This window comes from Panthera pardus, unplaced genomic scaffold (genome assembly GCF_024362965.1).
Source record: "Panthera pardus isolate Hobbes unplaced genomic scaffold, ASM2436296v1 HiC_scaffold_27, whole genome shotgun sequence".
NCBI classification, from domain to species: domain Eukaryota; kingdom Metazoa; phylum Chordata; class Mammalia; order Carnivora; family Felidae; genus Panthera; species Panthera pardus.
Window position 1 is genome coordinate 501,098 of NW_026526843.1, and position 12,355 is coordinate 513,452.

Here is a 12,355-nt window from a genome sequence, read left to right on the forward strand (position 1 = left end):
ATATCAATGGGATGTTTCTATTAACTAGATGCTTTGACTTCATCTGAGCATAGTCTATTGGGCACGGGGAATTATTGAGTATGAGAATAAGAGATAGTATAGCTCTTAGAATGTGTCTATATATCATAATTAGTGGCTGAAATAGAGAAAATTCAGTTGACCAACAGAATGTTTTATTTTTATGTTGCAAAATAACTTGTTTAGCCATTTTTTCCTGAATTTAATAACTTGACCAGTTTTCCTGCTATTATGCTGATGAAGCTTAAGTGAACACAAGTGCATGTACATGCATTGGTTTAGACATACTTTTTGAAGAGTTCACTAGGATAAAGTTTCTTTTTATGTTAAGAAGAAGGATATTTTGAGACTTTGTTTCTCCACTAGTTGAACCAGGGACTTCATTTCCATATAGAAGGAAGCCCTTCAAAGCAAGTCAAGAATACATAGGTTCTCAAGTTCATTTGTCTCCCTATAGTACACACATAGCCACACACTTGCTACCCCTTGCTCCTGACGTATGAGATGCCAAGGTACCTGCTTGGGCATCCACACATGCACTACACAGAAGTGTAGGGGAGTTAATATCTTACAGGGAAGGTATTTGACTATTGAGATAGGAGGCAGGAGATAAATTCTTCTCCTTTAGTCCCCCAGATGGGCTGTATGGAGATGTAATATGGCCAGTCATAACAAATTGAGAAATTAGCTTGGCATGAAACTGATTATGGACAACACAATGATACACTCCTTTTTGTTTGCTCTCCTTCCTTCCTTCCTCACTACTCTTTTTCCTTACTCCTACTTCCCTGGAATTGCACATAAGTTTTTGCTTCAAGTTCTATTTTCTAAGAAACTTAGATTTCTGAAAATAAATAAATCATAATTCCACCCAAATTCAGAATTGTGTAACTTTGGACAGGTTTTATTCCCTCTCTATGCATTTTTTCCTCCAACTATACAATGTTGACATTGGGGTAGATGTTCTTTAAGAGTCTTTATGGCTCTGAAATAATACCAGGGTAAAGGATTGTCAGTATGAAGGCAGTGATGGGAAAAGTAAGGTATTACACTGAACAGTGGTCATCAGTGGATTGCTTACATTTGAATCAGAAAAATGCTCTCAGTATAATCAATGAACTTAAGTGTTAACAATTCCAACTAATCTCAAGTTCCAGAAATAGTTTTAGTTCTACTTTCTGCAGAAAGAAATCAAATTAGTTTTCTCTGGGCCTATAAAGAAAAGGTCAAAGTCTTAAAAACTCGTAAACTTCTCTGGCACAAGTCACAATATTTCCCTACTAGTTCTACACTGTAAACTGCCCGAAAAAATGGCAACTGTCTGCAAACATGTTTTCAAAGGGAATAGTGGAGAAGTTTATAATGCCATCATCTTGGGAAGCAAGAGACATATATGATGTCTGTAATTATTGCTTCACTCCTAACATAGGAGCACATTTGTTTCAAGTTTTAGGCTGCAGATGAACTGCAGTTAGGGAAAGGACTGTTCACTGTTTGGGGCTTGTTATACCAGAAGAGTTTGCATTATCCTCCAGACTTCTACACCCAACTCTGGAGCAGGGACTTGGGACTCAGACAGCCTAGGGTCAAATATTAGCTCCATAATTTATAAGCATTGTTACCTTTAGCAGTTCAAATAACCTCTCTGTGCTTTAGTTTTCACATCTGTAAAATGGCAATTGTAATTGTACCTACATCTTACAGTTAATGTGGGAATTAAATGAGCCAATATAGGTAATGTGCTTAAAATAGTGCTTAGCAATACAGTAAGCACTATATACGTGTTCACTATACTTATTATAGCTATTGTGATGAGGAAGATGGGCTGGAATTAGAGGAGAACTCTTGACTAAAGCCATATGAGATGTATCAGGGAACCAATATGTGGAAAGCAGTAGAATAAGGCGGTAATGGATGACTGCAAAAAAAAATGCTAAGCAGGAAACACCCTCTAATATTCCTGTTTATACAGTACATGCCACAAGGTAGAAAATAATGAAAACAGAGGCTTTCTGCAGGATTTAGAGTTCTTTCATATATATTTTAAATATACATGTGCAATACATTAAAATATATAGAGATGTGTGAATATATATATTTACACACACACGCACACACACATATATATATACATATACATATACTATACATATACATATACATATATATAACTTCACAGAAGGGACGCAAATGCACACTCACACATCTGTACGCATACCCCAACAGGACCCATCTATACGTAAACCAGATGCAGCCCGTATCAGGCCAACTTGGACACAAGTGAAAGCCCTGACTCAGCAGCAGATTGCAGATTGCAATTGCATTTGAGTAACCCTTCAGTTTCTTCTACCAAGTGTAAGGCCATTTAGAAACACACTGAGAAGAGCTCTTCTGGGTGTATGGCAGAGCCCAGGGCCCCTCTGGCAGTGCACAATTTGCCTGAGTAAGGACTGCAGGATTGGGATATCAAGGAGCTATCAAAGAGGAGGAACTTGTGTTAGTTTGGGCCCTGATACTAGTAAGCAAACATCCATAGAATAACTTTAGCTCCAGGAACAATGCACTAGTGTCATAGAATCCTTATATATCTCAGCTCTAAGCAAATTTCAGGCAGAAGCGGGGAGAAGTGTGTGTTGCTACTCATCACCATCCAGCTGGACTCAGAGAACTGGGCACAGCTTTAGGGGTAGGTAGATAAGTCAAAGTTCAATCAGGCAGACTTGTAAGATTTTCAAAAGTTACTTAAAATTGAAAGATCTGAAAGCAACATAAGAGGTTACAGGTATTGGTTTGGGTTTATAATGTTCCAAGAAGCCAAACCTTATATATGGCACCATTTGCAGCAATATCATTAACATTATTAATAATAATCATAACATATTTATATATACAAAAATAGAGCAAAGCAATTCTAGAAGAGGAGGTGAAAGTGAAAGTATGAGGCTGTGTACAGCCCAAATGTCAGTATACTTCAGGAAGATTCAGAACCAACAAAAACTGAGTGGCACGTATTTCTATAGTATATATCCAACAAAGAGATATGGATGTTCTCTTCTTCTTCCCCCTGTGTATGACCATACATTTCGCTCCACCTCTCCACTCTGCAATACACATCCATGCACACTTTAAAAGAGATGATATATAAAGTCAGAGTCTGGAAGTCTTAAACTAAGTTGGAGCACCTTGATTTCAAGCAAGTGCCCTCAATCTCTGAATTCCTTAGTGAATTTTGGATTCACTTACAGAGGGAAACTGGATCTAATTCTTGTGTCTTTAACAACAGCTGTCTTTAGGAGCCTGCCATCCCCACTGCAGCCTTTTCCCATTGAAGTGGATTCACAACACAGGCTCTTGGTATTTTTTAAAAGAGAAGTCAGTTCTCTGCATTATATGTCTTTCATCTCAGTTCTCCACTGTTGCTGAAATTTAGGTTTTCAGGCAATTGCCATTGCAGACAAAGCCAGGAGTGAGCACAATGTGTGCAGCAAAGAGTAGGCGAAGGTACAGCTTGGTTAGGGATTCTTTGTTTGTTTGTTTGTTTGTTTGTTTGTTTTTTCCACACTTGAGCTTCTACAGGTGACAGAGCCAAAGATGATGTCCACTGGGGGCAGCCTCAACACCTGATAGTTAATTAGCTACCCACCATGCACTGCATAAAGACCAGTACACTAAGTTGGCATGGTTCCAGAAAATTGAATGGCAATGGCCTTCTGTTACTGTTAATAGAGTCCTACGAGAAAAGTCCCAGGACTCAATGTGGTGTAGGGTAGAGATTTAACTAGGAGTCAGAAGGCCTGTATTCCAGTCCCAACTCTGCTATGAACTCAGTGTGTGGCCTTGGGAAAATCCCTTCCTATCCCCAGGCCTCAGTTTTCCCATCTGTAAAATAAGGGCATTGAACTAGATTAACAGTTAAGATTCCTTCCAGCTCTAAAGTTTTATGACTTTTTATGTCCATAATTAAGGCCTGAGCCATGCAGTCTCAGGGCAGTTAGCTTCTAAGAGAGAACAGACCTCTGTAATGTCCTTTGCTTTGTTCATTTAGCTATAAAGCACGTCTGCCTTTGGCACTTGGGTCAGACATACAAAGTTATGAGCATCCTGATTTACTATCCTACTCCGCATGCTAGTGGAATCTGTCAGTACTATAAGTTGATTATCGGGAAAGGGAGTAAAACTCCAACTAGTTAAACCTGGAAATGTAAGATAATTTTGCCTCATATGCTCACAAACAGGTGAGTGTGGTTATGAGCGCACACACACGTGTCAGGATATAGACTATTGCTAGTGATCAGTTCATTACAGTAATCCATTTCCCTTAATAAAATTTAGTAAATAGTATAGCATAGCAAAGTTTGGCGTCAAAGGAAACACCTATGGAAAAACAGCACTTTCGGACATAGTAGAGAAAGAAAGTCAGGTAGAGAGAGACAAAGGTAGATCAAACAAGATAGAAATACAGGTAGAGAATGGATTAGTCTGAAAGAGAGGGAGCAAAGGAGTAGAAGGAAGGGAGACAGAAAGAAAAGAGAGGAAAAGCAGAAGGAGAGAGACTGGGAACGAAGGGGGAAGGAGCACAGAACAAGAGGAGACAGGGAGAAAAAGAGACTAAAGAAGAGAAGGGCAGTAAACAAGGGAGAAGGGATCAGATTCCCTGGAATATTGAATGCTGTTCCACATGGACCTGTGAAAACCATCTTAGAAGAAAGTTTCCAAAGGCACTGTGGAAAGTAGAGTGGCGCTCAGAGCCTGCATCGAGAGGCACTATATTGGGGAGCCCCTAAACCTCCACGTTGCGGGCTCTGTCAGCCCTCGGTGTCCAAATGTCATGCCTATATATCACCTGAATTTGCCATGACAGCCACAGGGCTAAAACGGCAAGGTGTAAAAAGGTTGAAGAGGAGTGGGATAGATACTGTGAGCAAGAACAAGGCATCCTGCACCAGGATGTACTTGGCCATTCCCCTGACACTGCAGGAGCAAAACTGGTGAGGCCCTAACTTTGGCTACTTTACTCCTCCTCCCCCTCTTCAAAGATGAGGCCTGCACTTTACTGATGGGGGCTAAGAAAGAGAAAGCTCTGGATCCATTTTGTGGGAAGGTCATACAGACTTCTCCTGGGCCTTGGGGAATGGTGCACTACCAGAAGAGATTTTTCTGCACACAGTGTTGGTGTGCCTCTTACAGCGGCAGCCTGGTCGCCTGAGGCTATCATAGCCCTGCTGGCACAGATGGAGGCATCCACGGGTAGGCAGGTAGCAGCACAGGCAAGGTAGGAAGAGGGAGATGAGGCTCATGGCTGCCCAGCGGACAAAGCAAGAGCTCGGCCCACAGGAGCAGGGCTCATCAGCGCAGTTGTCTTCGTCATCAGTGGAGCAGTGGTAGAAGAGGCCCTTAACACAGCAGAGACAAGTGCCATAATCGAGGAGGCTCTCAGCAGAGCAAAGGCAACGCTGGTTGCACAGCCAGCAGGAGGGGAGAGGACGAGCTGCCGTGCAAAGGACACATTTGCAGCGCCCACACTCCTCACAGATGAAGAGGTGCTCACTGGGGTGCACTGCCGATGGCTCAGCTTCTCCCTTCAGAGCACCATCAACCTTTGGGTGGACCCCTGCTCCAGGCTGGGTTCGGATGATGGACTGGCCTGAAGGTGAGGGGGTAATGCTGGCCAAGAGCCTTTGATCAGAGGCAGTGGTGCTATGGGACATTGAGCTGGCAATGCTAGATTGGCTCAGATGCTGAGGCAAGGGCTGCAATTGATGGCACTGGCTGAGACTGCGGGGAAGAGCAGTAGGCATGGTAGCCAGGGACCAATCAGATTTGTGGGTTTGCACTATAAGGGAAGGGCTGGAGAGGGCCTGTTTACAGGGGACTGGAGGCCGTTCCACATAATCATTGCTAGCATGAGTAGAGCGCAGCTGTTCGATAGGAAGAATTTGTTGGAAATCATCTGTCACTGCAGCATCCATTTTGCCTTGATTCTTGAGTTCTGAGTGGTTTTGGGTCAGGGTGGCACTTGTGGTGATAAAGAGCCCTTGTTGTTACATGGACGTTAGGGCACATCAGAAAATCCTAGGAGAGAAGAAACACAAACAACACATGAGAACACATCGGCCTGAATACTTTGCAGGGAGCTAAACAAAGCTTGAGCCCTGTCTCCTCTACCACTACCTTCAATTACTTTAGGGTAGTCCTCATGTTACACCTTTATTCTGTAACTTACCTTGCCTACTTCTTTACAGGCAAATCTGGTCAACTTATCCAGGCTATAAAGCATTCTGGGAGCAAAGCTCAGATCATTGATTCCTTTTGTATTGCATCATATGACTAGGGTCACAGGAGCAGCTATCTCATTCAGATGTTTGCTAACACAGAAATCTAGGCCTCGAGCCTCACAATTATAATAAAAATGGAACCTAATTTCAAATGCAAAGGCTTCATCCTGAAGCAATGCCAGTGTAAAAGAAAAAGCCTCACAAGTCTTCCAGGAGAAGTTGTGTGAGTATGTACGTATGAGACATAAATACAGGTGAACATATATGTATCATCAATCAAAATTCTCCCTTCAGTGAAATTTCTGATAAGCACAAATAAACAGATGAGAAAGGAATTGCTTGATTCAATGAATATAGGCAGGCAAGATGTAATAATGGCACTGATATGGCAGAGACACAGAAGGCAAAAATCAGGCTATCTGTAGAACAATAGGAAAAAAAACCCTTTTGTACATGTGGGAGTAACACTTGGGATGAGGGAGCCATAAAAAATGAACCCTGAATTACTTGAATTATCACCTGTATTTGTACCTATTACTACCCTAAGTCAAATCTACATTGATGGGATTTACTAGGCAGAATCTACTTCAACTGCTTTTCCCTATGTTTACCTTACACAGTAAATTGGCTTTCTTAAAGAGCAACAATGTTCTTATATCAGATCTAAACCAAGCTGAATATCTAGAAAGCATATGTGCTTGTGTCTCCATTGTACCACAATCAGGAACTGGTGGCTGGTCATTTTCTGAAGGATCTGATTGAGCCTAGTACTGATAATGGTGACTATGAGGAAAATGTTGTACAAACAGTAGATTGCTGTATTGCAACACCTGGAAGACTGAACAACCAAAAAGGTGTACACAAGAGAACCTAAACACAAATCCCAGAGTCATCCTGGAGGCATTAGGACCTAGGAAACACTAGCACGAATAAAGCATACATTTGAAATCCATCATATTTCAGGCCTCCTCAAAATAGATCAATTACTCACCCTACTGTATAGAATGCAAAGCTTGAATGAGTAATAGAAATGAACAAGTGAAAGAGGATAGTGCTTGATTAGATTTCCATAAGCAAGCAAACACGGCACTGAAATGTGTCCAAAGCTCAATAACAGGAGAAATATGGATGCCAAAGGCCTCAGTGGCTAATAATATGACCAGACTCATTGCCTTTTGAGGCTATATCCCCAGGCAAACCTGTTTAGTTGAATTTACATCTGTTCATTTTTTGAAAAGAAGATTTAATTTGGTTAAAAATAACTTTCTGGCACATCACATAGAAGAACCAGTCTGACTATAATTTCGTTTTTTAGTTAGTTGTTTTTGTGTTATTTAATGCAGCACAAGAGAATGCAGATAAACACTGTGGACATTCTAAGGCTCAAATATCTATAAAACTTTTGTCAAATCACTTGCTTTTTTGGGCCTCAATTTCACTGTCTATATAATTATAGGGGTAAACTAGGTGATTTTGAAGGACTGAACCCTATTATGGTCTATCATTCTGTAACTACACAGTTTGTCAAAAAAAAACCTATCTTCGTCTATACCTTCGTCTATTATTCTGTAACTACAAAGTTTGGCAAAAAAAAAAAAAAAAAATCTTCGTCTATACCTTCCACATCTTCAATCCTTGAGGGTAAACTAAGCAACATGCCCTTGTTCATTTGGGCACTCAAAAGCAAAATTTATGTCTCTTTTATTTACTTGGACTCATAGCCCCCGAAGTGTCCAACGTCTACCTTTGCTGTACTTTGTGAAGACTAATAATCTTAGTTTTGGAAAGGAAAAAGTAGTTTTCATTGGAACACCTAAATAAACAAAGAAACGTTGTTCAGCTGACTTGAAGGATATGTGGATTTAGAAGCTTTGAATCAAGAGAATTATTTTTGGCAAATTTATAAGAAATAGATTTATTCCCCATTGATCAGATAAAGAATGCGTGGGGCTCTTTGTGTCTGTTATAAGAACAGTAACAAATACAGTGGATGCATTTTAGAGTCATTGATTTCCCAAAGGAAACTAGATTCAAATCATATTGGAAATTTAAAAATCAACAACTGGAAGGAAGATATACAAGGCCTCAAAGTTACAAGAGATAATCATACGGGATTCCAAGGGTATCAGTAAGTATCTCAGGGACATGCCCAGAAGGTTCAAAAGCTAAGCTTGGAGGAATCTAGGTCATAATTGAAATGACTCAGAACCATGTTCAAAGGGGATCCTGTCTTCGCAGCAGAAGAGTATATATGGTGCTTAAGTTGAGAAGGTGTATCTAGATATTGATTAGATTTCCGTAAGACTGAGAAGTTGAGATGCCTGATTGGATGATTAAAGGAAGCTCTGGGCATTGGTCTGGGATGATGAGGTACTAGTGTCTTGTTTACAAGGGAACTAACAGGATGAACTCGGATGGTTTCTTCCTGCCCTGAAAAATCTTTTATTAGAATGGACTGTGGAAAATCTGCAATACACAGGACAGGGGCACCTGGGTAAAATTAGTGTGTTGAGAAGGATAAAACAAGATTGAATAATAGTAAATTGTTTGCAAATCTGACTAACAGGACGAACTGAAATAGATACTGTAGGGGAAGGTAAAAGGGGAAAAAAGTTAAGAAACAAATAAGCAAGAGACTGCTACAGCAGATAGATTAGATGAAAAACTACTACTGCTTGCATGTTTATGATTCAGAAATCTACCCATTAAAGGGCCATTCATTGTGAGCAAAAACAGTTAAGAAACTGTGCTGTTGGTCAGTTCTATATTCTATTAAATGAGGGAATATGCATATCAAATATTATTAAATAGGAGCCAAGGTGATTACAAGTCTTGGCTGCACATTGGTGGGATCTAGTGATTTCTGTCACGTAGTGCCTCTGCAGTAATGAATGATGCATTGTAAACCCACTCCCATCTCAGTCACTCTGGCCAGGTGCTCATAGCTTTCTCAACAGTTTTTCTGTAGCCCTGAAATTTTCTATGTTCAACCTAAACAGAAATTTCTTTTCTTATGCCAACTTAGGGACTAGAGAGCTAAATCTATTCAAGAAATGCTGTTTGTTAATGAAAGAAAAATATATGTACTTCCTGGAACCTAAAATCTGCCATGTTGAGACCAAAGTTGAAAACTTCCCTATCTAAAGCCCTACTATGCTAATACCTTAAGACAGCCCTGATTTCTCTGGTAAATCCTTCCTGATACAATATGACTCAACCTCAATTTCAAAGAAGAGGAGGGGAAAGAAGGAGAGCCTGGCTCCTGTTTTCTCCCACTCCCATGGGTTCAATGCTGTTTTGTACCTTACTGTGTAACAGCTCTGGGGTGTGTTACTTTTTTCTGTGCTCTGCTGTTATATACACTCGTTCTCAGAATAACTGAAAGCAAACATAGGGGGAATTTCTGCTATGGCTTTATATGTTTTCTTAGTTCTACTGTTCCAAAGTCTGCTCTCCAAAAATCCCTCTCTGTGCAAAGGCATTTGCATCTCTATCAAAGCACTCCCCCCTTACAAATACCAAGTTGTATATAGTTTACATTACTAACCTCTCAGCCACTGACTGGGCCTCCCTCCTACCACATACATCTTGCTGGAGCTGCCAGGTTCTCACCACATTTAACTCTTAACTTGTCATTTTGCTACCCTGGTCCTATTCATTACTTTAATAGTTTCATTAAGACTCATGGCAGTTTATTTCAAACTGGAGAGTCTTGTAGTCTTAAGACCTTGCATTTTTAAAGATATACGTGTTTTAGTGATGAGCAGTAAAGGGAAAAATTGTAATAACAAATGAATTCACCTAATTCTAATCCTGGGGAAAATGCTAGTTGTTCACTTAAGAAGTAGGAATCTTTCTTTAAACCTCAAATCCTTGTATAAGATACAAGAAATTTAAGTTGTAGTCCTAACTCTAGCTCTACTTTGTTTTGTGACTGTGGGCAAGTGACTTCCATCCCAAGCCTCAGTGTTTCTATCTGCAAAATGAGGGGCACAAAAGGAGGGCTTTTAAAGCCCCTGCTTATCTTGATACTCTACATTTTTTATGCCGAGTTTGTTGTTTGCATTTCTCTGTCTCAAAATGTCTTTCATGAAGAATTAGTCTCCTTCCTTTATGTTTTTTAATTCCGCACTACCCAACTCCTCAACTCTGAATAAAAACCCTCCAAATCCAAATCACTCAGACCACCATCTAGATTGTTTCACAGCTACAGAGACTTAACAGAACACAAAGAAAGCAAAATGCATAGAATAAAGTCTCAGTAAATGTTTATTTAGAGGTACAGGGAGCAAGACTAATACTTCCTTGTGGATAAAATGCTAGCCTGTGCCTTATTGGTATGTATGTATGCAGCCGACTTGTTGGGAACATGATTTAACACCTGGTATATCCAAATTCATGTAATAGCACATTATGTTACAATGAGGTTTTAATGTACCCAGAAAAGCAACAATAGTTTCCATTTCAAAATAGATTTTCTGTTTAAGAGTTCAAGGTCTGTTTTCTGTTCATCTAACTTGGTTTGCAGCATGCAGAGGTGAATGATAATTATAATTAGCTACAGGAATGGAAGGGAGTATAAACCACTTGTACTAGGTCCTATCAAATGCCTATTGGCTAACTGGACATGCTCACAGGTTCTCACTTTTGACAAAATTTCCGTGTGCCACACAGAGACATGTGCACACACACGCAGGAATGGATCCAGAGATTTCTAAATCATTGCTCTGACTCAATGTAAGTAGGGGGTTATGCCGTGTCAGCTTGCGCCATTTCTACCCAGGGCAAGGTGATGTGATGAAATCTGAACGATGCACAGCCCAGACTTGTGAGCCAATAGCAGACTAGCCCCACGCTGACAGGATGCCCGCTGGGCAGCCAGACTGGCCTCAGCACGGGCTCTCCCTACGTCCTCAGCTTGGGTGGTTAGGCTGCGCTATAAGGGGCTTAGGCAAGCACCAAAATGCATTTAAAGGTCAACAGGCTAGAAATTAAATTGACATTTGGATACAAAAGGGTTATTTTGAAGTTCCATTTTGATTTATAAATTTCCAATACAGATAGTTTTGTGCAAAAGCTGATTCATTTAAATCTCATTTAAATGGTTTTCATTTTATTTTACCCACGCGTTTGCTCTTGTACGCGTGCACACGCGCGCGCGCGCACACACACGCACACTCACACACACACACACACACACACACACACACACACACAGGATGGCTGGAATGAATGGCAATCTGTGCATTGCATAGAAAGAATTCTAGGGTCTTTAAGAGCTAATCTCTACGGCTTACCTTGAGGAAAAGGTTTATCCATGCTGAGAAAAGCAGAAGAACTAATGCCCCATTTGGCTCAAAAGACCTCTTCTTCTCCTGAGTCTTTAGGTTTCTCCACCTCTCTTCGGAAAGTCTGAATGAAAACTCCACTGGCAGTGGAGCCAGAAACAGAGATAGTTCTGTGTCGGTCTTTCTGACACAGCAGAGAAAACGGAAAGAAGGAAAAAAAAAACAAAAAAAAAAAACGATGGTGCGGGGGGTGGGGGTGGGGGTGGGGAGGAGAGTCAGACCTGTAGTGGCAGATACTTTGTATAGATTTTACATGCAGATCTAAATCTTGATGCACGTATTCCCCAAAGAAAGCTCAGCAGGGTAAGTTGTTCATCTCCTCCTCCTCTTTCTCCTCCTCCTTCTTCTATTTCTCCTCCCCCTCCTCCTCCGCCTCTTTCTCCTCCCCTTCTCCTCCTCCTCCTCTTTCTTTTCCCCCTCCTCCTTCAGCGTTTTCCTTCCACTCCTCTTCCCTCCCCCTTCCCTCCTCCCCTTCTTCCTTCTTTACCTCCTCCCCCTCTTTCTCTTCTGCCTCCGCCTCCGCCTCCGCCTCTGTCTCCTCCAATCTGACGGATGAACCAAAGCAGCAGAAACTGCAGTTGTAGACGCAGGGTATCTCAACAGAGCAATAGATACCGCTAGTGTGTGATTATTTATATAGCTCAGGGTGTGTTGGTATATAATCTGCAGAGACGGGGGTGGGGGAGGGGGATGAGATTGCAGTGTGTTCGGCTC

At 41.1% G+C, this 12,355-nt stretch overlaps 1 protein-coding gene across 1 annotated transcript; it reads right to left on the reverse strand.

The window, feature by feature from the left end:
- Positions 1-2,027: 2,027 nt before the first annotated feature.
- Positions 2,028-11,801, reverse strand: SPRY3 (sprouty RTK signaling antagonist 3). The gene is made up of 2 exons (XM_019439236.2): positions 11,591-11,801; positions 2,028-6,090 (listed from the first exon to the last, which is right to left on the reverse strand). The coding sequence occupies exon 2, from the start codon at positions 5,985-5,987 to the stop codon at positions 5,121-5,123; it is 867 nt and encodes a 288-aa protein (XP_019294781.1). The 5' UTR covers positions 5,988-6,090; positions 11,591-11,801; the 3' UTR covers positions 2,028-5,120.
- Between the last annotated feature and the right edge of the window lie 554 nt (positions 11,802-12,355).

Bases quoted from the DNA above. Each gene is read 5' to 3' on its own strand.
- SPRY3 (XM_019439236.2), bottom strand. From the start codon at position 5,987: ATGGATGCTGCAGTGACAGATGATTTCCAACAAATTCTTCCTATCGAA.